Source organism: Thalassophryne amazonica, chromosome 5 (assembly GCF_902500255.1).
Source record: "Thalassophryne amazonica chromosome 5, fThaAma1.1, whole genome shotgun sequence".
Classification (NCBI taxonomy): Eukaryota; Metazoa; Chordata; class Actinopteri; order Batrachoidiformes; family Batrachoididae; genus Thalassophryne; species Thalassophryne amazonica.
In genome coordinates, this window is record NC_047107.1 from 120524603 (window position 1) to 120552042 (window position 27440).

Genomic DNA, 27440 nt, shown 5'->3' on the forward strand with positions numbered 1-27440 from the left:
GTGGGAAAAGGCGCCCACTGTAACACTTTATTGATTATATACTACAAAACAATTGATACGACGGCCGCTTTTGACGCTCTATTGGCACACGTCGTGATTGGTGGAGTTCTTTTTCATTGCCGTCTTCCCGGCTTCCATGTCGTAAAATGAGGGTGTGTCTGAAGTGGAGTCTGAATATTTATGGGCGTGTTTATTATAATTACGGTCGTTTCCACCCGCCGCATTTATCAAGCTCACGTCAGGCGTACGCCAGAAATGGGCAGGTGCGCACTGCTTGATACATGTCACGGCGACTTTGGTGTATTTCATGTTTACGCCGTAAATTTACGCCACAAGTGTGCAACATTGATACATGAGGCCCACTGTGAGCAAAAAATCCTACAATAAAAGGCCACTCTGAAAGGTGCAGTTTTATCACACAGCACAATGCCACAGATGTCGCAAGATTTGAGGGAGCGTGCAATTGGCATGCTGACAGCAGGAATGTCAACCAGAGCTGTTGCTCGTGTATTGAATGTTCATGTCTCTACCTTAAGCCGTCTCCAAAGTCGTTTCAGAGAATTTGGCAGTACATCCAACCAGCCTCACAACCGCAGACCACATGTAACCACACCAGCCCAGGACCTCCACATCCAGCATGTTCACCTCCAAGATCGTCTGAGACCAGCCACTCGGACAGCTGCTGGAACAATCGGTTTGCATAACCAAAGAATTTCTGCACAAACTGTCAGAAACCGTCTCTGGGAAGCTCATCTGCATGCTCGTCGTCCTCATCGGGGTCTTGACCTGACTCCAGTTCGTCGTCGTAACCGACTTGAGTGGGCAAATGCTCACATTCGCTGGCGTTTGGCACGTTGGAGAGGTGTTCTCTTCACGGATGATGCGAAGGAGATGTGTTGCACTGCATGAGGCAATTGGTGGTCACACCAGATACTGACTGGTATTCCCCCCCCAATAAAACAAAACTGCACCTTTCAGAGTGGCCTTTTATTGTGGACAGTCTAAGGCACACCTGTGCACTAATCATGGTGTCTAATCAGCATCTTGGTATGGCACACCTGTGAGGTGGGATGGATTATCTCAGCAAAGGAGAAGTGCTCACTATCACACTATCAAGTGTTGCGTTTATATTTTTGTTGAGTATATCTGCGTTTCCTCCCTCTTATTTTGTCACGATGCAACCGTGCAGCCGAAATTGATGTACTGCTACGCCAGCACACAAGAAAGCCACAGCAACATTTGTTTAACAGTAATTCTTTTCTTTGCATCAGTCAGAAGATGCAAACAGCACAAGACTAAAAACCAACCAGATCTGTATGCACAGGAGCACCCGCCTCACCTCCATGAGGACCACACCGGGGGCAGCACTCCCCAGCTGGGGTGATCGGGATCTGGACTGCTGGACAGCTGACAGCCGGGCACGGCTGTGCTGTGCAAAATACACTTCCTCTGGAGCAGGTACATGTGGAACATGGTGAGGGACTCCACTGGCTGCCATGCTGTGGAACCAGACAGAGAAAGACATTTACACAGTCACACAGACAACAGGTTGAGGAAAGATGTCTGTGTCTCTAAGGATGTGTCAGTTTTGAAGTCTGAGTCTGATTGACAGAGACCCAAAGAGCAAAGATGTTTGGAAAGGTGTCAAGAAGAGGCCATGGGAAGAGCAGAGAAGAGGAGGACAGCACAGGAGAACGGAATGTGGATAATGAGGCGCACCGCCTTTGCATTTAAATTTAGGCATTTGATTCCCGCAGTGCAAAGATATCCTGAGAATAAAGCACAATTACACTTTCCAGTGAGTTGTGTTTCAAGGTGAACATTTCCTACAAATTTTAAAATGATTTTTTCCTTTTAAGGAAAGACTTTACTTGCCTCCAGGGGGAAATGAAACATTTGTGTTTGAACTCTGCAGCACAGCGGTGAGTATAGCACAACTCATCCCGTAACGGTGGGATTTATGTTGTAGAAATCTAAACTATGATAGCTAATACACACACACACACACACACACACACACACACACACACACACACACACACACACACACACACACACACACTGTCTTTACTAAAATACATACTCCGTGTGTGTGTGTGTGTGTGTGTGTGTGTGTGTGTGTGTGTGTGTGTGTGTGTGTGTGTGTGTGTGTGTGTGTGTGTGTGTGTGTGTGTGTGTGTGTGTGTGTGTGTGTCTGCATCAGTGGCCACCAGGTGGTAATCTTCAACAGTCCCAAATGAGGCCCACTTGGAAATAGGGTAAGTTGCAGTTCCTTGGCTGGCCACTTGAGCCAGGCTCCAAAAAAACAGCAGGTTCCCATAGATGCCCATGTCAAAATACCCAGCTTTAAAGCAGAAATATACATATTCACAGTCTGGTACAAAAGATTGTTTTGATATCTATAGAAATGCTGTATTCAGAACCCTCGGAAGTTCGAAAATTCTGATCTCGAGCACGGGAAAAATGCCTTGAATGTTATGTTGGGCTGGAATTTTCACTTGGAAACTAATGGGGAAATTTAACAATGCGAGGTACCTGAGTTATCATCACAGCCATACTTTTTTCCATCAGACTTTTTTCAGAAGCTGTTAGAGACTGGCACCTGGAAACCATGAAATGATCCAGTGGTTTGTGCTGCGTCGTCGCAGGTCGGAGCGCGGCGCACCGACCGTCCTTAAAGGGGTCCTTAAAGCTGTAGTTAAAGTCCTTATTCTCTGTGAAGCCCGTAAAATTTTCACTGAAAGCCAGATAAATTTTTAGTAAATTATAAAAAGTCCTTTTCATTCCGCCATTTCCAGACAATGAAAATCCGACGAGGGGGCGGGACCACTCCTTCCCAAGGCGTGCTCACAGGCGAATGACGTCACCGACAGGCGTGGAAAAACTCACGCATGCGCACGAGGGTTCAAGCATGTCTGACGTAAAAACATATGAATGAAATCCATATAGTTTTTAAAAAAAATAAAAAGGACCGTTAATTTATGGACAGACCACGTAAAGATATGCATAGTTGGGGGAGTGGTCACTCTGAAGGACAGCTCGCTGAGACGAGAGTTCAGCCTCACCTATTTTAACATTTTCTTTTATATGTTGGTTTGGTGCTCTTTCTATGAAGAACAAAAAGCACCTGCAAAGCATTGTGCACACCTGTGGCAAAATTGCAGGATGCACTTTTAATGACTTGCAGGATGTGCACAGGACACATCTTTTGAAAAGGGGAAGACAGATCTCCTCAGACCCCAGCCATCCTCTACGGGCTGAGTTCACACTGCTGCCATCCAGCTGCAGGTTCACTGTCCCCAAGGGTAGAACCAACAGATTTAAAAATTTTTTTATTCCGGTTGCAGTTGGTGTTTTAAACCAATCTTTGTAATTGTAATTGTTCATCTTTTTAATTGTCTATTTTTTGTGTTATTGTTTTACTGGATGTGTGAATTGGTGTGTATTTTTGCTGCTGCTGCAAACCATATTGCCCCCCTTTGGGATAATAAAGACACCTTGAACCCTTGAAACTTGAACCACCTTATGGTAACATTAGCTACATGTAACAACAAGGGAGGCCAAGCAGTTTCAGCCTCCCTCCACTGGCTTCCTGTCCGGGTGAGGTCAGATTTTAAGATCTTGTTACTAACATACAAAATCCTTCATGGGCTGGCCTGTACTTTGTGTTATCAGGATGCGGGATTACTATGTTTTCCAAAGGTTAAAAAGAAGTCTGCAGTCCACAGAGCTTTTTATTTCATGCACTTGTTCTGCAGAACAGTCTGACTGCTGAGATAAAACAGTCTATGACTAATATATTCGTGCCGCACTCTGCTGCTTTTCCCTCCATCTTTAATTATATTACTAATAACTGGAACATGGTTCAGTCTCATCATATCAAATTCTGGGACTGTTCACGAAACAAGGAGCTAGCTGCAGGGAATCACATTAACATCCCATCTGTCACTCTATCACTTTGCTGCTAAGAATTAATGTTGGTGATTGGTTGATTTCTGCTCTGTGTCTCTTTCTTGAAGTGCTGTTGACCTTCATTGATGGCTGAACTACCTGCCGGTCCCCCTCCATGACCATATGATGTTTGGACTAAGATTGGACATTTGTCAATTCCCATTCATGATGAACTGTGGGCCATGCTACCCACTGGACTCTATCTCTGGGACTTCAATTCAATTTATTTATACAGCACCAACTCACAACATAAGTCTACATCCATTTTTGTGACCTCTGAGTGCTTCATCCTGACATCTTTGGCACTGATGTGAAAAACTATGTGACTGTAAATCGTGTCATGTTCCTTAGTCTATCTACCCTTCTGCAGCATCAGCACTCTGAGGTGGGAGGTGATGTCGGGAGCTCTAGCCCCAGGAATACATTTAAAGTCAGCCGGCACCTGTAACCTGACTTTGTGGGTGATAGAATTTCCTATCACTAAAGCCCGGCGTTTTGGCCTGGAGATAGGAGTTATGAATTGACTACAGTCCTGTGGCAATTTCCATCTGATGTAGAAGCTCAAAGTTCTTTACAATGATGCCTCACATTCATATACATACACTCACATCTGCATGCCAGGAGCAACATGAGGTTTAAGGACCTTCCCCAAGAGCTCTTAGTGGTTTTCCAGTGTGACAGAGATTTGAACTGAGGATCCTCTGGATCTGGAGTATGTCAGGATTGAGGTTTGTTTTGGTAGAAAGTTCCTGAATACAAAAACCACCATGACACTCAGCTGAGATCTTTTCTGCCTCCTCGGCCCCTTCTACTTACTCCATAAATGACTCCTTCATGGTGGCAGGAGCCCTGAGATGAGGAGACGCACTCCGGACAGCACATGTTAGCCGGAATCCTCAATCGCTCACCCTGAAGAAAGACACACAAACACACAGAATAAAACCCACACATACCAACAGAAACACAAAGAAAATGATTATGAGTCACTTTTTGCCAGCATGAAATCCAGTCCTTTACAATTTTGTTCTTTTCGGTGGAAATTACCCACCATGCAACACAAATGACACGACAGGACTGACAATAATGAAGCTATGGAGACTCCATCAGACGTGCACATCCTGCAGAATGAAGAATGAGCACTTTGGAGGTGCTACAATACATATTCAGGAGGCAGTCCTCTATCCGCACCACCCACACTATATAATTGAGGTCCATCGTGTAACTGGAAGCAAATGTAAAAGTTGTGATTAGCAGCCAAAAAGACAGCGAATATTTTAGGTGTCATTTATTTCTGAGTACAAATTGTAGAAAATGAAACAGCGATAGCAGAGCAACACAATTTGTCTCGGTGAGGGGGGAAAAGAACCACCAAACAAAACATATCTCATAATTGAAATAGATGAGAGAGAAACAGAGGTATGAAGAGGAGGACACCAGCAGCAAGAAATAAATTACAGAGAAACAGAACACGGACATATAACTGAAGATAACAACAACAAGAAATAAACGTGTAGCCTTCAGGTTGTCCTGGACGCGCAGTTTTTCTGAACACTATGACCATCTACTATTACACAAACCCATTCACATGCCCATAAACTAGATCTAAATCAGCTAAACCTTAATACTGTCCACGTATTCAGGCTTTTATTCTCTCACTCCATCTCCTCAACTCTCATTTTTTAAGTCCCTGTAGCCTTTTCTGTCAGAAAGCCTGAAATTTAATCATCAAAAAAGCTGCTAGAGTACAAAAATCTGAGACAATTTAAGGTTTTACTGCCTCAAATGAAGAGAGACGTTTCAGGCTCAGGAGGTGCAGCATTCATTCATCACCGCTGTGCTGCTCGTTCTGGGATTTTGTGCGACTGCAGTCGTTTTTACAGTAAGCAAAAGTTGGCCAGTCCATTTGAGGAAGAAGAAGTAAGTCTTATATAGGCCCTGAGAGCCATCAGTGCTGGTGCTTATCACCCGATACCGTGAAATGGATTAGAGTCCACAAGTTCCTCTGGAGGATACATCAGTCTATTGCAAGTTACTTCCCAAGCTAAGAATGGAACCCATTTACAGCTGGGTGGACTGGGATGATACAAATGAAGATGCAACCTAGAATCTGACCCAGGACGACGTTTTGGCAGCTCAACAGACAGGTAGCCAGAATCACACGCCTGGAATCGAACTGCAGCCTACATGTTGGTACTCCAACTGCTATTCCACAGATGGCAACTTGCTCTGTTGATCAGTAGATCAAGTCAAGTCAAGTCTGGGAGCATGTGCTGGTCCTACGCTTTGCGGCATCCACAACACCACAGAATCACCCCAGGTCCTGGATGACAACCACTCAGGCAGACAGAGTTCATTCCCACATCTCTAAAATAACCATCTATCTGCTGCAGCCAGGTGAAATGTGGACGTCCCCTTGGCTTTCTCCAGGTAACAACCATATGATAAAAACAATAAAATCAAATAAAAGAATGAAGTCATTGTCTCAAGTGTCAAAGGCGAAGGCGAAGATTTGAACAGAACATTCATTATACACATAATGAATGTTTATGAGTTCAATGGTACAAATATTTCATGAGGAGAAAAATGGAATGGTACATTTCAGCTTTCAACTAATTAAATATTCGTTCCACTGAAAGAATGTAAAAACATTCATTATTTGTTTTATATAATGCCAAAAAAGATCCTTGTCATTTGATATTATATTAATTTATAAGCAACAGAAAAGGGACTTCCACTGGGTTCCACTGGTGCTTTGATATCAGCAGCCCAACACGAACTTTAAATAGGAGTCCAAACTTGTTCTCAGTCAACTTGAAAAAACAGTTAGCTAGTTCTCTGAGCTTCCGCTTGGTTTCGGCACACTCAGGAGCAGCTGCTCAGCTGACCTTTATGAGGGTGTAGGAGCTCAGAGAGGTAGGACGGGGCAAAGGCATTCAGGGATTTAAAAAAAATAAAAGAATTTTAAAATTAATCCTAAACTGTATTGACAGCCAGTGAAGTGGAGCTAAAATGGGGGAAATGTGTTTATATTTACGTGTACCCATTAAGATGTGCAGCAGCGTTTTGTACCACCTGAAAACAGGCGATGGAGGCTGCACTAACCCCCACAAACAGTGAATTACAGCAATCCATCTGCGTAGTGACAAAGGCATGGATTACTGTCTCAAATTGCTGCCTTGAAATAAATGGCTTTATTTTGGCCAGCTGCCTCAAATGGAAAAAGCTTGAATTGACAACAGCCCTGATATGGCTGTCAAATTTCAGATATACATCCACTTTAACCCCTAGATTTGTTCTGATTGGCTTCATATACTGGGCCAGGGAACTCAGATGTAGCGGGGGGGTGTCATACAGGTGCCACCAAAAACCATCACTCCAGTTTTCTTGTCATTAAAATTGAAAAAATTCAAAGACATCAAGGCTTTTATGTCATCAAGACATCTGACTAATGAAATGACTGAGTGCGTATCATTCTTTTTAAGAGGCACATACATCTGCTAGTCATCCGCATAACAGTGGAAAGGAATACCATGCTTCTTAATTAAAGAACCGAGCCGGACGATATAAAGAGACAAAAAGGAGAGGGCCTAGAACAGAGCCTTATGGGACCCCACATGAGAGAGGAGCAGAGGAGGACATAGAGTCGCCAAGGCTGACACAGAAAGTTCCAGCGCAGTCTCACGGTTTATTTTTCATGCTACCGTCACGAAATGAGCCAAATTTTGGTGATGGGTTTTTTTTTAACTCACTATTACTAACCCTACTCCTACCCCCAGCCCTAACCTTAACCATAAACTAATCATACCCCCCCCACCCTAACCATAACCCCATAACCCCCCCCCCGCTTCACTTTTAATTTCGTGCAGCCATCACAGAATTAATTAGAATGCATTCGTGCTGCCGTGACAAAAATGAGGGGCTTTTCGTCACAATAATCCGAACCAGTAGATTAATGTATATTTCCTGCTGCTGAATCACGATTTGCCGTGAGACCAGGTTGAAAGTTCGGTCTGCCAAGCATGACCTGAACCACTACAGCACTATGCCCCTGATGCCCACCCACTACTCCAAGTAAGAAATCAGGATTTCATGGCCCACTGTGTCAAATGCAGCAGTTAAATCTAAAAGCATGAGAATAACACAGTCACCAGAGTCAGTAGCTATAAAAATCTCATTAAAAAACTCTTAAAAATTGGAATTGGAAAATCTCAAAAATGCTGCATTCTTCCAAAAAGGCCATTAATTGACTGTAAACTATCTTCTCAAGGATTGTAGAAAGAAAAGGCTGATTGGAGGCTTTTTAATCAGAGGTCGCAAAACTGCCTGTTTAAGACTTTCAGGACACTTGACTTCATTAATTTTTGTATTGATGATCACGCTAATGATGTTCAGACTAAAACGTTTATCAGTTTAAATAATGAAAGTGTTTGTAAGATGCTGCAGTGGAAAATGTTTTTAATATTTTTGGATGAAATAATAAAATAAATCACACGCAGCCTGCTGCAAATTAGATGCTGAGCCGGAAGGTGAGGTTCTCGATTTATGCCTCTATCCTCACGTATGGTCATGAACTTTGTGTATTGACACGGCAGAAATGAGACTCCTCTGTTGGGTATCTGGACTCACATTCCTGGAAAGGATAAGAAATGAAACTATTCGGGAGGGACTCTGAGTAGATCCACTGCTTCTTCGTATCAAAAGAAGCCAGCTGTGGTAGTTTAGGCATCTGGGGAGGATGCCTCATGGTCGTCTCCCTTGAGAGGTTTTCCAGGCACATCCAACTGGGAGGATGTCCTGGGGACGACCCGCAACACGCTGATAGGATTATATTTCCCACCTGTTTTGGGAATGCCAGGGAATCCCCCAGAAAGAGTTACAGGATGTGGCCGGGAATGGGAAAGTGTGGGATGAGCTGCTTGATCTACTGCCACTGCGACAAAGAGCATGAATGAATGAACACATAACCTGGCAGATGAGAACTAGAAGCAAAACCTAAATATAATATGATTTAATAATTTCTAAAACAAACAGGATTGCCTTTTCTCATTATTTGTAACAATACACCTTAAATAGTTCTGTTATTCCATTGCCAAAGGTTTAATGCTGGATACAATTTTTTTTGTTTGTATTCATCATTAATTCTGTCTCAACACTCACTAAGCAGCAGCCTGATGTCACACAAATAATCAGATATTTTCTTGTGTACAAAGAAAGTTAGCAGGACAATTTCCAATCCAACTACACCATATGCTAACAAGATAGCATGATGAACCACTAGCTAGCTGCTACTCTGACAATAAATTAACAATTACGTGAAAACAATGTGTATGTACTCGTCAGTATCGTCTTATAACTAGTTGTAAAATCTATAGACTTGTTTTGGGAACAGATTTAACATTTGTGGACACAGTTTTATGAAATTTAAGATTGTTGCCAGGCTAGCTAACATGGCTGCCATTAGCATGTTGGTTGTTTACTTCCTTCAATCATCCTTATTTTCTTGTAATTCTGCAACATCTACATGACAGAAACAGTCACATTGTTTGATGCACATAACAGGCACCCAAGTTGTCTCTGTTGTTCTTGCTGGGCAAAAGACGAAAAGTAAAAATAATCATTGCAATTTTAGCAAACAAAATCAATGATCTCAATCAATGTGCACAGCATAAAACCTTCAGATGAACCTTCACTAATCACATTAGTTCTTGACTCTGGATCTGAATGATCTAGTTCCACACCCAAACGCTGATTAAAGCATAAATGTCTTACCCTTTGGAGGTTACACTGTGGATTTGGGCAGTGGGTGGATTTACAGATGGCGACGTTACTGTAGCAAGTACACTCCTGACATGATTCTGGTCTCCATGACGTGTTGTTCTGTCAAGACAAAGCAGAAAACAGACATGAACACAACGCAATCACACAAAACAGACCCTCAGTCCTGCTGAGGAGAAAACTGTATAACCCTAGTTCAAATGGCTCAGTTTTCACACTTCACAGATCAGGTGCTGGTGCTGCGGGGTGCCACATCCAACTGACTACAGAACCGAATTGTGTCCTGCACAGCAAAAACACAACCAGACAACTTGTCAATGCGTGCCTCCCGAGAACAACTAATATATCTGCAGCATGTCCTTAAACCTTCTCCAGCCACTGGGCTCCTCAACACTGAGGATCATCAAACCGTACGGCCAAAATGTCACAGCCGACATTCTCTCAAAATGCAAGAGATGCTCCTGGAATATCACACTGAATACTTCAGGCCAATCCGTCAACACGTCCGAATCCGTTAAAAACGCAGCCGACGCATCCGACGCATGACATCAGACGCATCGCTTCAGAAGCGGCAGGGGGATGGACATTGCCACATCACACTCTGTTTCCACAACCTGAAAAAAGTTCAGTGATCACCATCTTGAATTTGGGTCGCCTGAACCACAAAAAAGCTTTAAAAAACAGCAGTAGAACAATTCTCCCATCACCCTGCTGGAAGAAGCTTTTTTCAGCTACTTTTCGGAGTGACACTGACCGAGGGAGGACTGATGACTTGGTGGGATATTGATCGAACCGCGACAGCGGGTCGACCCGCACGGAGAAGCCGGCCTTCAGGCATCATTCCTGGGCAGACAGAGGCAGGCAGCTGGGGGGATGGAGCAGACCCACTCAGTCCGAAATCTCCCACTTTTTGGATATATATGAACTCCCAGTTTGCCCAACGGAGTTTAGTTCTGCAGCTTTATCGAGGTGAGAATAATGTAAAAATAAAACGTGATGTTTACTGAACTGCTGTGAAGGTTTATTGATCAGCTAACGTTAGCGTAGCCTTTTAGCACAGCTGATGTGAATGAACGCTTTAATTTGTAAATGGTTCAGTCTTTTTTATTTTTACCAAATAAAGCTACAGCTTTTTTCAGACACCACAAAAGCTCAATTTTAAATAACTTATTTTTTCAGGCATTTTTTTTAACATCGTTTTTCCCCTTTTTTTTTTTCCTTTTTATATATAAACTGTTTAGTGTTTCTTTATATTTATCCATCCATCCATCCATCCATCCATTTTCTTCCGCTTTATCCGGAGTCGGGTCGCGGGGGCAGCAGCTCAAGCAAAGCCGCCCAGACCTCCCGGTCCACACACACCTCCCCCAGCTCCTCCGGGGGACCCCAAGGCGTTCCCATGCCAGCCAAGAGATGTAGTCCCTTCAGCGTGTCCTGGGTCTTCCCCGGGGCCTCCTCCCAATGGGACGTGCCCGGAACACATCTCCAGCGAGGTGTCCAGGGGGCATCCGGAAAAGATGCCCGAGCCACCTCAACTGACTCCTTTCAACGTGGAGGAGCAGCGGCTCGACTCCGAGCTCCTCCCGAGTGACCGAGCTCCTCACCCTATCTCTAAGGGAGCGCCCAGCCACCCTGTGGAGGAAACTCATCTCGGCCGCTTGTACTCGCGATCTCGTTCTTTTGGTCATGAGCCAAATCTCATGACCATAGGTGAGGACCGGAATGTAGATCGAACGGTAAATCGAGAGCTTTGCCCCCCTACTCAGCTCTCTCTTCACCACGACGGTCTGATACAGCGACCGCATCACTGCAGATGCTGCACCGATCCGTCTATCGATCTCACACTCCATCCGTCCCTCACTCGTGAACAAGACCCCGAGACACTTAAACTCCTCCACTTGAGGCAAGGACACTCCACCGACCTGAAGAAGGCAAAGCACCTTTTTCCCGTCGAGAACCATGGCCTCGGATTTGGAGGTGCTGATTTTCATCCCGGACGCTTCACACTCAGCTGCAAACCGCCCCAGTGCACGCTGAAGGTCCTGATTTGACGAAGCCAACAGAACCACATCGTCCGCAAACAGCAGAGACGAGATTCTGTGGTTCCCAAACCAGACCCCCTCTACACCCTGGCTGCACCTAGACATTCTGTCCATAAAAATAATGAACAGAACCAGTGACAAAGGGCAGCCCTGGTGGAGGCCAACGTGCACTGGAAACAGGTTTGACTTACTACCGGCAATGCGAACCAAGCTCCTGCTGCGGTCGTACAGGGACCGGATAGCCCTTAGCAAAGGACCCCGGACCCCGTACTCCCGGAGCACCCCCCACAGGGTGCCCCAAGGGACACAGTCGAATGCCTTCTCCAGATCCACAATAAACATGTGGACTGGTTGGGCGAACTCCCATGAACCCTCGAGCACCTGATGGAGCGTGTAGAGCTGGTCCAGTGTACCTTGACCAGGAAGAAAACCACACTGCTCTTCCTGAATCCGAGGTTCGACCATCGGTCGAATTCTCCTCTCCAGTACTCTAGAATAGACCTTACCGGGGAGGCTGAGGAGTGTGATCCCCCTATAGTTGGAACACACCCTCCGGTCCCACTTCTTAAACAGAGGGACACCACCCCGGTCTGCCAATCCAGAGGCACTGTCCCCGATCGCCACGCGATGTTGCAGAGGAGTGTCAGCCAAGACAGCTCCACAACATCCAGAGACTTAAGGTACTCAGGACGGATTCAATCCACCCCAGGAGCCTTGCCACCAAAGAGCTTTCAAACCACCTCGGTGACTTCGGGCTGGGTAATGGATGAGTCCGACTCTGAGTGCCCAGTCTCTGCTTCCTCTTTGGAAGATGTGACAATGGGATTGAGGAGATCCTCAAAGTATTCCTTCCACCGCCCGACAACATCCCCAGTCAGGGTCAACAGCTCTCCACCCACACCGTAAACAGTGCTGGTGGAGAGCTGCTTCTGCCTCCTGAAGTGTCAGACGGTTTGCCAGAATCTCTTCGAGGCCGACCGATAGTCCTCCTCCATGGCCCGAACTCCTCCCAGACCCGAGTTTTTGCCTCTGTGACCGCACGGGCGGCGGCACGCTTGGCCTGCCGGTACCTGTCAGCTGCGTCCGGGGTCCCACCTTCCAACAAAGATAAGTAGGACTCCTTCTTCAGCTTGACGGCATCCCTTACTTCTGGTGTCCACCACCGGGTTCGGGGATTGCCACCGAAACAGGCACCAGAGACCTTGTGACCACAGCTACGAGCGGCCGCATCAACAATGGAGGTGGAGGACATGGTCCACTTGGACTCCATGTCTCCAACCTCCCCCGGGATCTGGGAGAAGCTCTTCCGGAGGTGGGAGTTGAAGACCTCACCGACAGAGGGTTCCGCCAGTCGTTCCCAGCAGACCCTCACGATACGTTTGGTCCTGCCAGGTCTGACCGGCTTCCTCCCCTCCCAGCGGATCCAACTCACCACCAGGTGGTGATCGGTCGACAGCTCTGCCCCTCTCTTCACTCGAGTGTCTGAGACACGTGGCCAAAGGTCAGATGATACAACTACAAAGTCGACCATCAACCTCAGGGCTTAGGGTGTCCTGGTGCCACGTGCACTTATAGACACCCTTGTGCTCGAACATGGTGTTCGTGATGGACAAACTGTGGCTAGCACAGAAGTCCAACAACTGAACACCACTCGGGTTCAGATCGGGGAGGCCGTGCTTCCCGATCACCCCCCTCCAGGTCTCACTGTCGCCGTGGGCGTTGAAATCCCCCAGGAGAACAATGGAGTCCCCAGTTGGAGCGCTATCTAGTATCCCGCCCAGGGACTCCAAGAAGGTCGGGTACTCTGCACTGCCGCTCGGCCCGTAGGCCGAGACAACGGTGACAGACCTGTCCCCGACCCGAAGGCGTAGGGATGCGACCCTCTCGTTCACTGGAGTGAACTCCAACACATGGCGACCGAGCTGGGGAGCAATAAGCAATGCGACCCCAGCTCTCCGCCTCTCCTCGTGGGCAATGCCAGAAAAATGAAGCGTCCAGCCCCTCTCCAGGAGTTGGGTACCAGAGCCCAAGCTGTGCATGGAGGTGAGCCCGACTATCTCTAGTCGGTATCTCTCATCCTCCCGCACAAGCTCAGGCTCCTTCCCCCCCAGCGAGGTGACATTCCACATCCCAACAGCCAGGGACTGTGAGCATGGACCGGGCTGCCAGGCCACCCTCCCTCGACCGCCACCCAATCCTCTCTGCACCCGACCCCCATGGCCCCTCTGCAGGTGGTGAACCCACAGGAGGGCGGGCCCACGTTGCTCTTTCGGGCTGAGCCCGGCCGGGCCCCATGGGCTAAGGCCCGACCACCAGGAGCTCATGCGCGAGCCCCAACCCCAGACCTGGCTTCAGGGTGGGGCTCCGGCTCTGCCATACTGGGCGACGTCTTGGTCCTTGATTTTTTACTGGTCATGGAGGTTCTGAACTGCCCTTAGTCTGACCCGTCACCTAGGACCTGTTTGCCTTGGGAGACCCTACAAGGGGCACAAAGCCCCCGACAACATAGCTCCAAGGATCATCCGGGTACGCAAACTCCCCCACCACGATAAGGTGGCAGCTAGATAAATATTTAAAGAAATAACTTCCATTGATGAGCTGAACACCACGAAGTCCAGTCGAAAGAAAACTGTTATGTGTCGACGCGGGTTGAGGAGCGGACCTGCGTCTGACGGAACCCAGCGCTAAAATAACCAGAAAGCGGTTCCAATAACAAAAACAATTTATTTTGTCACCCTCTGGTGCATAATAAAGTGTAGAAACTAAACAGCGTCATTCTGGTGGAGTGAAGGCTGGCACGCTCTCCAGCGCCCAAAAGGATCGAAGCCCGGCGCTTCTGGACTCACTATTACCGCCAAACACCCCCCAGGTGGACACGACAAACCGACTCTCTGCGAAGGATAGAAGAGGTGAGGTAAGTCAGCAGTTACAACTAATATCCTTCAAAAGACACACACCATCAGCAACACATTCAGGTCTGTATTTTAAGCTTTATGCAAATGAGCAGCTTCTCACAACAGGTGGAGGATCACTTGTCCGCACGCCACAGCAGTGAGAAGCAAGCTGCACAATTCTCATCACAATTCAAATATACTGCGTAACAAAATACCAAGTTACTATCAACAAGTAGTCAAACAATTAATCACCTCTGATGTGTGCTGACAGCATGTGTCCCTCACCCTTCCTGCTTCACAGGCTCGATGTGTCAAACCCAGGCGCGGTCCTCAGCGTCTCACAAACGAACATCACAAGGTCGAGTTCCCGGCAATTCTGCTTGAATCACACATGGCTTAAATGCAGAACGCCATCTAATTATCTGCTTCAGCTGAAAGTCTTTAAGGTTGCATGTGAGCACCATCCACAGGTGCTGCACATGATGTTGATGAGGGTGAAGGACTCTTCTGTCAGCACCTTCTCCACAGACAAATCAGTTTTCATACCACCTGGAGAGCAAAGAAAAGAAAAGAACACCAAAATGTCCAGCCACACCCCCCAACACACAACAGTACCCCCCCTTTAATGGGAAGCCTCCCGGCGACCGAACAGACCAGGCCCGAGAACAGCACCTCCCTCCGGGGTCCTCGTCAGGAAGCAGACAGCACAACAGGGCACCGCAGCTGGAAGGTCGGCTGGCATCAACAAAAACCCAAAACAGTCCCTAGTATAATCCAATACACAAGAAAAAACATAAAACCCACCCAAAACCTCCCCAGGGGACCGTCCCATCCAACCCCGGGAAGAAAAGAAAAACTCCCAAACGCAAAAACCCAACACAGCCCCACAAACACAATACAAACATAAATGCATAAAAGAAAAATAACAAACAACCCCCCCAGAACGGCCTGCAGAGCCCAACCCCCCCCCCCCCCCCCCCCCCCCCCCAGAAGGCCTTTACCGCCGGTTCCAGGAGGAATAGCCAGAACCGGAATCCCACAAAGGTCCTCAGGTGTACATGGAGCAAACGGCGCCCCCCAGAGGACCATACCATCAAACCCCAGGAGGCACCCTCCCCACAACCCCGGAACCCCAGACCCGGCCACACCTGGCTAGTCGGCCCCACAAGCCAATTCCCCCCCAGAGGACTGTCCCATCAACCCTGGAGGTGGAACCCGGAAGGAAACAAAACAAAATCAAAGTCTAACCCCCGGAGGACTACCTGAAACAACCCCGGGGGCAAATAAAACAACCACAAACCCTGTTACCTTCCCCGGCACCCCGAAAGACCCCAGGTACCTCCCAGAGCCCCTCGGCGGCTCAATTTTGGTGAACGGCTCAAAACATTAAGCCGGGGAAGGGAACAGGAAAAAGTAACCCAGCCCCAACCCCAAGGCGCAGCGGAAAACCGGAAATATGTCCGGTGCCCCAACTCGACCATACCCCAGCCTCTCGGGAGGGGTGGAACTACCGAAATGGCGAACGGCAACAGATTGGCCCACCCCTCCGACTGAGGTATGTTCCCGCTGCACCACACCCCGGCAACACCGATGACGAATGGTACAAAGGCTCACCGAGGCTGGAGTGGAACCGGGCCCTAACCAAACCAAGAAAAACGCCCCTAACAACCCCCCCCCCCCCCTAGGTGCAGAGGTCTTCTGAGAACGCTCAGCGTGACCAACCTGCACCACCCCACAACCCACAAGACGAACGGTCTTGGGGCAAGTGAGATTGGGGTTAGGGATGTAGGGAAATAAAAAACAACAAAATAAAACGACCCCAAAACCCAAACAGAAAATACCTAAATACACATAAAAAATAACGATCAAGTGAGCCCAGACGGGCTTCTAACCGCCTAACGTTCACTCCACCAGACACGCCTCTGACTCCCCAAACAAATTATAACCCCTATTCAAAGAAAACAAAACATTAACCCATACAAGTTTTTTTTGTGTGTGTGTGTGTGTTATTTTGCCTGTCCCAGAACACCTGGAGATACGTCACCATTATTTTTCTTGACGCTTATATGTCGGGGCAATACAGTGGTTTCTGCTCGTCCGAGCTGCATGGGCTCGTCAGCAAGAGGAGCCAGAGGTCCCGTCGGAGGAGCCCCAGTGGGGCGAAGAAGAGGCGGCCCAGATCTGTGTCGGGGAAAGCCCCGAGACGAAAAAACCCGCTCTGATGGCCGCCCTCTCTCGCGTCCACGCTCCTTCATCCGATCATCTAGACGAATCACCAACGATATTAGCTCATCTAAATCGTTTGGCTCGTCATGGACTGCCAGCTCGTCTTTTAATGACTCATTTAACCCATCTACAAACACTCCTCGTAAAGCTGCGGCATTCCAACCTGACTGAGCAGAAAAAATCCGGAAGTCTACGGAATACTCCGCCGCACTCCGCCTCCCCTGCCTGAGATTCAGCAACCGTTGGGCAACGGTATTCGTTTTCACCGGATGGTCAAAAACCAGTCGGAACTCCCGGGAGAAATCCTTAAAGGATCCTAACAATGGCGAGTTGTTACTCCACAACGCTGTGACCCAAGCTAAGGCGTCACCTCGGAGCGAATTTGTCACATATGAAACACGGCTTCCATCAGAAGAGAAGGAAGCCGGTCGCTGAGCAAAAACCAGAGACCATTGCATCAAAAACGAAGCACAGGCTTCAACGTCTCCCGCATAAGGCTCCGGATGACAATCGGTTCGGACGCCGAATCTCCAGGTGACGGAGTTATCTGCACCGTTATCGATGGTGTCGCAGCTGGAGCAGCAGGAAGCGGAACGGCTTGCGCTGCAAGCTCCGTAACACGGGCGTCTGTTTGTTTAATTTGGTTTGCGAGAAGCTGGAATTGCTCCCATATTTTCTCCAAGTGTTCTTGAACTTTTTCGGCAAAAGGAACCGCCTCTGCCGCTGGGTCCATTATGAAATGGCCGGGAACTACTATTATGTGTCGACGCGGGTTGAGGAGCGGACCTGCGTCTGACGGAACCCAGCACTAAAATAACCAGAAAGCGGTTCCAATAACAAAAACAATTTATTTTGTCACCCTCTGGTGCATAATAAAGTGTAGAAACTAAACAGCGTCATTCTGGTGGAGTGAAGGCTGGCACGCTCTCCAGCGCCCAAAAGGATCAAAGCCCGGCACTTCTGGACTCACTATTACCGCCAAACACCCCCCAGGTGGACACGACAAACCGACTCTCTGCGAAGGATAGAAGAGGTGAGGTAAGTCAGCAGTTACAACTAATATCCTTCAAAAGACACACACCATCAGCAACACATTCAGGTCTGTATTTTAAGCTTTATGCAAATGAGCAGCTTCTCACAACAGGTGGAGGATCACTTGTCCACATGCCACAGCAGTGAGAAGCAAGCTGCACAATTCTCATCACAATTCAAATATACTGCGTAACAAAATACCAAGTTACTATCAACAAGTAGTCACACAATTAATCACCTCTGATGTGTGCTGACAGCATGTGTCCCTCACCCTTCCTGCTTCACAGGCTCAATGTGTCAAACCTAGGCGCGGTCCTCAGCGTCTCACAAACGAACATCACAAGGTCGAGTTCCCGGCAATTCTGCTTGAATCACACATGGCTTAAATGCAGAACGCCATCTAATTATCTGCTTCAGCTGAAAGTCTTTAAGATTGCATGTGAGCACCATCCACAGGTGCTGCACATGATGTTGATGAGGGTGAAGGACTCTTCTGTCAGCACCTTCTCCACAGACAAATCAGTTTTCATACCACCTGGAGAGCAAAGAAAAGAAAAGAACACCAAAATGTCCAGCCACACCCCCCAACACACAACAAAAACATCTCTGCTCTTCAAAATAGGACAAAAGTGTCTTTCAGCAAAACCACCAGAGTTCAAAGCTGCAGAAGAGACCTTCATCTGGTCCCGAGAATCCAGCATAACATCACCTGCTTCTAAATAAAAGGCTCTTTCAACAGCAACTATTTTATTATTTTTAAAAAAGCTGTTTCATTTTATATTTTAACAATAAATGAATGGATCATTAAAAATGTCCACGAAATCAAAGTCAAAAGACATTTGCACAAGTAGAAGCTCTCCACTTATTGTGCTCAAATTCATATTTTAGAATTGACTCTGTCCTGAAAACAACATTAAAGGCAATTCCATATTTTGGAGAAATTACAAGTTGAAATGACCATTTAAAAAAATTCATCATGAGGTTTATGTCACAGAAATCCTACTTTACAATCACTGCAGTCATTGTTAAATTATTTCCTGTTGCATTTATAATAAACATTTGTATTTATTTACAGTGTCTGTTTTTCTGGTTGAAATGAGATACAAATAATCTACCAGACTTAAAAAAAAATGTACAAATTTCCATGTAATTTTGTCTAAAAATAAATGTCTAAGGTTCCTTATGTTAAACAAGAAATTATCTAATCTGAAATCACAGGTGGTTTTAATTTACAGATGAAAGGTTTCTAAAGAACCATTTATTGCTTTATTTAGCTATTTTAATTACAAGTGTTCTAAACTTTTTTTTAACAGTAATCAGAAATTCTGAGGTAACAAAAACATTTCGAAGGATTTTTCTTCAGAAAACTGCTCTATTAATGAGGAGTCCTGTGACACGTATGTTTTGCACAGATCAGTGGTTTCTGCACCAATCCGTTTTGTAGAGATCAGTCTTCCGTGTTTTGGCCCGACGCATCATTCCTATTGGACAACGCAAAGGTATGTCACAGCTCAGAGCATCGAAAGTTGGACTGGATTGAACTTTGACTGCGTCAGCCTGCCGACAAGCGGCAATGCGCGCTCCCGTCAGAAGCATTGGTTTAGCTCGGCTTTTGATGCAATGCTTCTGACGCATCTAAAAAGCAACGCGTCTCATTGAAAATAATGCTTTTTAGACCGGTTTTTGACACATTTGACGCATCTGACATATTCAGTGTGAAAGGCCCAGAATTCTCTCTGTTTGTTTGACACAAACTCATTCCAATGGTACCCAAGGGAGACCTACTACCAAAGACATCTTCTCATTTAATTAGGTCACTAGTTAGTGTCCAAGTCTCACAATGACACTGTAACAGAGGAAGTATCAGGACCCTAAAGATTTGGACCTTTGATCTCCTGCAAAAATATCAGCATTATGAAACACCCCGTCCAGTGGACTCATGACTCCACAAACTCTTCCAAACCTTCTTTTTATCTCAGCGGTCAAGATTATAGCCCAAATTGATATATTCATTGGTCATCAGTGTCAGCCAATAAGAGCCTTTCACAAACATACTAGTATTCATATTATTTTTGTCTATGTGAAAACCTTTATTATAATAAAGGTAGGAAATTGTCATTATGTAGTTTTCCAGCAGAGGGTGCTCCAATGGCATTGTTTACAACGCTATCAAGCATTGCCTGGATTTCCAACATCCCTTGGTCACACTAGCTACAAGAGACAGAAGCAAAGCAAACAGCTGCCATTCATTTTCAATCAGAGTGGACATTTTACACCGACAAGTGATAAGTGGTTACTGTGTCACCAGCTAGGCTTGGCCAAAATCAACAAGAAGCCTGCGACTGCCAATCCAAGTGATAGCAGCGTGACATACATTGGTTGATTGTTGGTTATATTTACAGCTATTTATAGTAAAGTTGCTCTCTCTCTCTCTCTCACACACATATATATATATATATATATATATATATATATATATATATATATATATATATATATATATATATTCACGCACACACACTGATATCATAAATTTTTTCCTCCCTAATGTCGGTATTGGTATCGGCCGCCCAAAAATCAATATCGGTCAGGCTCTAGTCAAGACACCTTTATGTTTAGTTGTGACAAAACAGAACTACAGTTGAATAATTAACAAGTTCCATTACTCAGAGGAACCAGAAATGCTCCTACAGTTTGTATCACAGAGGTTCCTCACCACTGAGTTATACAGAGTCATTGCTCCACTTAAACTGTACATGGCAAAACAATAATAATTTCACACTTTAAGATTTATTATTATGATCTGTGCTGAAAGCTGAAAACACTGACGGAATTCTACTGCAGGCGGAGAATATAAGACTTCACTCCCACGGCCAACTTGACAATGAGCAAGAATGAAAAAGGCAGAAAGAGTCCAGTACTGCCAGCTGGCTCTGCCCTTTTGCTCTAACACTATTTTTCAATGGCAAATAACACTGAGCTGACAATAGCTTATGGCTACCTTAAAGCCAACGTGAAATTAATATTCCAGTGGTTGCATATGCTCAGATAATGTTGGGAAGGTGTCGTGACATGGACCCACAACAGGGGGCGTTAATGAACGGACAATGGATAAGCCAAAAGTAACAATTTGATGTTGTGAATCGCACAATGAAATACAGACAATAACAATACTGTGGATTGTCAATTATACACAAGGAGACGTGTGGGCAGGCTCGAAGATAGAAGACGTCTGGCGAGAGAAGAGCCGGATCCCACACAGCTTCCACCACCAACGGATCTGAAGAACACCGGAGCCGCCAAGCCCTGCGCCCCAGGTGGCCACTGTCTTCAGCAGTCAGACCCGGTACTGCTGGCAGAAACAGAAACAGTTAGTGGTGGGTGTGTGAATACATGCTTAGTCCTCCAGGTGGGAAAACCTCCACCTCCAGATACAGAATCACCCGTGCAGCTCCTGTAGGTCTCCTTCCTGGATGGAGTGAGAGACGAAGACCGTCGTCCTCTCACTGTCCGCCAATCCAGCCTTCAATAGACCCCGCAGGAACACGGCTGCACACAGACCACTGTTTACAACAATGAATAATCACAGCAGAGAAAATTACCTGAATGGTAGCTGATTTCTCGGCGGGGAGGTGGAGTTGCAGTCCGGCTTTTATGGAGGATGAAGTTGATGAGTGACAGCTGGTGTTGATGATGTGTGACAGCTGTCACTCCAGTAGTTCCGACGCCCTCTCGTGCTTGAAGCCCGCACTCCAAGCAGGGCGCCATCTGGTGGTGGTGGGCCAGCAGTACCTCCTCTTCAGCGGCCCACACAACAGATAAATCATCTTACAGTCAAGCAAAATAGCATATCAGAGTTATCATAAATCAGATTTAGGCAGATGATTAATGACCTCCTCATGACACGAATATCCACCAGCAGCTGTGCTTATGGAGCGGCCATATTGTAGCAGTGGTGCGCGGCGTATGGGGAGGCGTTCCATTTCAGAAGCTAACTAATGTGGACATCTTAATGAACAGGAAAGTGTAGCCTCAGGTAGCAAAACTAATGCTCCCATAAATGCTGACACAAGTGAGTTTATTATATTTTATTACATAGGTATGAAAGAAACACACTTCTTGTTTTATTCCTCAGGATGTACAGACTGTGAGGCCAAGGATCCAACATGCCAGCAGTTCTACAAATACCCGAAGATAATTAAATAATAATACATTGTTGAGAATAATTACTGTATTTTGAGGATTACAAGTTTCACCTGTTAAAAACATACCTCTTGAAGAGGAAAAACCCACATGTAAGTCATACCTTTTTCTGTATTATCAGCTCTTTAATTTGAGATTGTTGTGCAATGTTGCAATCTACTTTTTAATGATTGTCATTTATTGTTTCATTCTTTGGGTTTATTTTGTTTAGTACTTTGGTTTTTGGGCAAGTCCTACATAATCAGTCATTATAATTATTAATATTAATAATGAATGTGATTTTTATCATTATATAAGTCGCATGACCTCCGAAACAATAAAAAAAGCTTTATACTCCAGAAAGTACGATAATTAATAATTTAATTTCTTGTTTTCGTGCTTTTGGCATTTGGTCAGATGGTTTCCAGTAGTGCTACACACCCATTTTATCGTGTCAATTATTGGTGTCAATTATATGTAATTTTAAATTTTTTTCTGATCTTTTAAACTCCCTGTAATTTATCTTTGTCATAGGTTTTGTTCTGTAATGTTTAAACAATTTTTATATCTTGGCATTATAATAATTTTATGCATTCATTTGTATGTGTTGTAAATTAATGGGAATGTGTAATTTTATTCATTTTATTTTATTTTATACTATCTTATGTTTATATTAGTTGTACATATACTACAACAACTTACTGTTAAATTTCACTATCTTTTATTTGGCTAAAAATTACTCGCACCACGGAAAGCACCTTTTTGGAGTTGCACTCAAATATGGTTGTAATGCAAATTACAATGACAATAAAGGCGATTCTGATTCTGATAATCTAAACTAAACTAAGTAATCAGGAAAATACTGTTACTTAGTCAACAAAGGTTTGGAGCATGGAGTGCCAGACCTACATACATTTTAACTTGCAAAAATAAATAAAAATTAAAATAAAATAAAGTCTTGTCATCACGGCCTCATAACAGCCTGTCAGTTGGATCATAATTCCATAGTTTTCTTTACACTTTCCCTTGTGTAAATGGATTCTTTACAAACAACACCTGTTAGGCATTAATAATGAACAACACTGTTTCCTTCTGTATGCATATTCAATGTGATTTTATTGCAAACAGGTCAGTTTAAACACTATTTAATAATTTTAATTGTTAATACATACATTAACAGTGGCCTTGGTGGTCACCAGACCTAGGCTTTGGAAAGTAACAGAAAAAACAAAAAAAGAAATTAACAACCTTGTTTCAAGCTACAGTACATGTAGATTCATGCACACCTGCTCCTAATTTTCATCATCAATCCAGCATCCACCAACCAGCCAACAGGTGGCAGTGTTCATCAGGTGTGAGACAGATCACCTGGATAGTACAGCTGCATAACACACTTAATTTTAAGATTTGACGCATCAAAATAAACCTACATCTAAGTGGTTTGTCTAATTCAGTTCTCAGTCTATTGTTGTTTTTCAGTTTTGGGGAGAAGAGGCTTTTCCAAAATCAAGTCGTCATCAAGCCTAATAGTGCAGGAGGCTGAAGAAAATCCAAAATGAAAAGCAGAAATTCAATTTAACCCCTTAACGCCTATTGTCGCAATATTTGACTCAAATATGCAACATACCAAATTGACCAGTATGCCATTATTATTATTATAACATTATAACATAAAGTCATTACCAAATACCAAAATTACTATTTATTTTTTGTGCAAAAGTGAAATTAATAATCTCAACATTATTTACCATCTACTTAAAGGCAAAAACACACACAAAACATTTTTTTATATACAGCTATATAAATTCAGGCGTTAAGGGGTTAAACAAGAACAAGACTAAAACCAATGAAGCCTGAAAAATTGTGATATAGTTTTCAAGTAATCTAATGAATTCAGCACCAGCTCTCCTTCAAAATTCAGTCATCTTTTCCTTTAACAAAGGAGTATCGCTCAACAAAAATGTTTAAATCTGATACTTTTGGAGACACAGTGACCACATAATATCATCCGCTGGTTGGTCAAGAGGTTAAAAGTAGGTAATAAGACTGATTTTTCTCACACAAATATCTTCCAAGAGATGAATGCAACACATATGAGTATTAATACCTCCTCAAAAATCATTATTTCATTGTGTCATTATTTATTTGATATATTGATTAATCAGTAAGGGTTAAGTTGCACAAATGGTTGAGGAAACATTTCTAGTCTAGGAAATATATACAAGGGAGAGCCAAAAAATGCAAACTATATGCATGCCCCCCCCCCCCGAGCATCATATACGTAAAGTCAACACATCAGCCGGCGACAGTGTTGAATGACTTATTAGCTGCAGTAGAAGTCCACCTGTGTTTTGCACATTAACTTGAGAATCTCTCCACTTGATAGTTACTGCACCATTACTTTAATTTAAAAAAGAAAAAACAGCCAAACTTAATTCTCACAAATAACCCCTCACGGTAATGAAGTTGAAGTGCGCTGCAAAGGTCACGTTAAAAGGCACAGACAGAGTGAGGACGCCGGCTGCATGAAAATTTAATGAGGGAACTGAGCCAGCAGAGAAGCACGGAGCTCCTGGAGAGCGTTCATGTTCTCTCTACAGTATTGTTCCGACTGCTTATGTGTATGTTTGGGACGCCGCACAGATGTGGTCAGATGTTAAATGAGTTTTACAAAAGCACAAACAAAAGAGATGAATGACCTTCGGATGGCCTCATTTAATACAAACACAAGCTGTGAGCTGTGTGATAATGAGGGCTGACTACATGAACAACGTTTGGTCATTGCAAAAATGAGATTGTCTTTAAATGTACGTCAGAATACTCAAGTTCTAACCATCACCTCTGGGGTGAGGAGGTCGCTGGAGAACAATAGCACTTTTTTTTTTTGCCACCAGCCCAAATTCACAGAGGTCAAAATTCACCGGCACAGCATGGGTTCAAGCCCACCAATGCCCAATCTCCTTGTAGATCTCAAAAGGTATCAGGCATATAATGTGTGCCAAATCAAGATACCAGAGCCCGATGTTGTCTTGTTGTTCATACTTCACGAGGTGTGTTTACATTGTGCCCTAAACCGGTGTCGCAGACCGAACGGACCCCCTAAAAATTGGTCCGCACTGCGCATGCTCATCTGAGACCGAGTCTCTTCACCCAAAACGATCAAAGGGAATAATGTGATTATTAACCATCAGATAACAATGTAAAGCAGAAATGAGGTAATAATCTGTGAACCGCGGCTGACGTACAGAAATGACGCATGCGCAGTGAAGGCAGGGCAGACCGGTTTTAGGGGGGGCCGTTCGGTCAGCAACACCAGAACTCTGCTGAAACCCACCTTTCGCGTAAGTCACGGGCCGCGAGACAGCATGAGATTCACAACTGTAATGCAGGTTTGACAATGATGATCTGTGCTCATTAGAGATGGTATTAATATGCATGTGTGCAACTGTCACTTCAAAGACCAGGGACCTCATCTACAAAGCGTGCGTATGCACAAAAACGTGGCGTACATCTGTCTCCATACTAATGTTCACATGTATCAAAAGTGAAATGGAAATTTACTCCTAAATCCTGGCTGGCGTAGGCACATTCCAGCAGTTATTGTTCCACTGCCAACACATAAAGGTGACGCTGCCATTAATACATGAAAACATGATCGTCATCAGAGTGATGTGCACACCAGAGACACACTAATGAACAATTAACACACCCACATGTTTGCAATGATATGGGTGGATATGAAAGCATGCGCAAAGTGATGAGGAAAATGGCACTAATAATGGCTGCGTTAGCATTGTTCGAAGTCCTTGCAAATGGTGCAATCCGACATGAGCATGTATTCAGGGAACATGAAGATTTATTTGCAAAAGACGATAACTGGCTCATAAGCTGATTTCCAAGGCCACTGTAACAGGAGTTGCGCACAGAATGCAGCCAGCCCAAAGTGCAATACGGCGAGGAGCCAGGGATTGTCTGTGCCCACACAGGTGCTGACCACGCTGCACTTCCTGACAACAGCGGCATTCCAGTGGGAGCTGGCCGATCGGTGGAAGCCGGTTTCCCGAATGTAATCGGAGCAATTGACTGCACACATATTACTATGAAGGTGCCCTCATATGATGAATTTATTTTTGTTAATAGGAAACATTTTCATTCCATCAGTGTTCAAATCATATGTGATGCACAAATGCACTGGGTTGGGTTGGGAACAGGCTAGAGGCTGGCACTATTGCGAGATGGATGGCTGCTTGGTGGATACATAGTTTATTTGTGTAATTGTTCCAAATGATAAACCAGCCCATGTAGGCATGTGCGCATTCAAATATATTTATTTATTTATATATTTATTATTACATCCACCAAGGACGTACTAAAATCATCAGCATCAGCAGGATTACATCAAAACTACTATACAGATTTTGACAAAATTTTCACCACAGATAGATATTAGGCCATGGAATACTCCAATAAATTCTGGAGGTGATCCGAACCTGGATCTGGATTCTGGATCAAGATTTCTCTTTATATAGGCTTTGAAGGATTATGTCAAAACTACTTCATGGGTTCTCACCAAATTTGCACCACAGATAGATATTAGGCCATGGAAGACCACTGAATTTTGGAGGTGATCAGGATCTGGATTGGTGGACGTAAGAAATCTCCAACTGCTCTTGTTATTAATGTGTTTTCTTTATCTTGACAGTGAGACTAGAGAGCTTCTTAACTCTTAACAAGCCCACGACTGTCACCCTGTCTTCAGTATTTGTAAATAAACGTGTGTGTAATGTTGTGAATGTCACACACTGTCAGCTGCCGTGCACCTAATATTTTTACTTCAGTGTGTGTGTGTGCTGCTCTGACCCTCAGCAGTTACACACACGGACGCACTCATTTCATTTTTGTTCTATATTGCAGCAAGCTGAGTGGGAGAACGGTGACTGAGCCACGGCTTTCATTGTTTTTGCACGCTGCCTCTACAAGTGTTTTAATTTTTACACACAACAACACAGAGACAATGGCGGAAGTCATCAAACACACTCCACTCCACACTCATGGTCCTGCAAAATAACACAACCAAAACTATGTAAGTAACTTTTCATATTCAGATGGGGGTGTGGACGGGGAGGTGTTTGGTGCGTCTGCATGTGCACTGAATTCCACGTTGTTTTGGACGTACAAATGGAACATGCTTGGATCCATGCGTATGTACACTTTTTATGCTTTTTATGCTTACGCCAGTTTCTGGATTTTGCCATACGCCATGTTTAAGTAGGAAATCTAAGTCTTTGTACATGAGGCCCCAGCACATAATACATAGTATTTGTACGGCTTTGACTTA

General features: G+C 44.8%; 1 protein-coding gene across 1 annotated transcript in view; it reads right to left on the reverse strand.

Moving 5' to 3' along the window:
* fras1 (Fraser extracellular matrix complex subunit 1) overlaps window positions 1-27440 on the reverse strand; it is a 786018-nt gene that overhangs the window by 599445 nt on the left and 159133 nt on the right. The window contains exons 3-5 of the mRNA XM_034171199.1: window positions 9721-9828; window positions 4768-4860; window positions 1340-1499 (exon numbers count right to left, since the gene is read on the reverse strand). Of these exons, the coding sequence (XP_034027090.1) occupies window positions 1340-1499; window positions 4768-4860; window positions 9721-9828 (361 nt within the window). The remainder of the gene's footprint in view (window positions 1-1339; window positions 1500-4767; window positions 4861-9720; window positions 9829-27440) is intronic.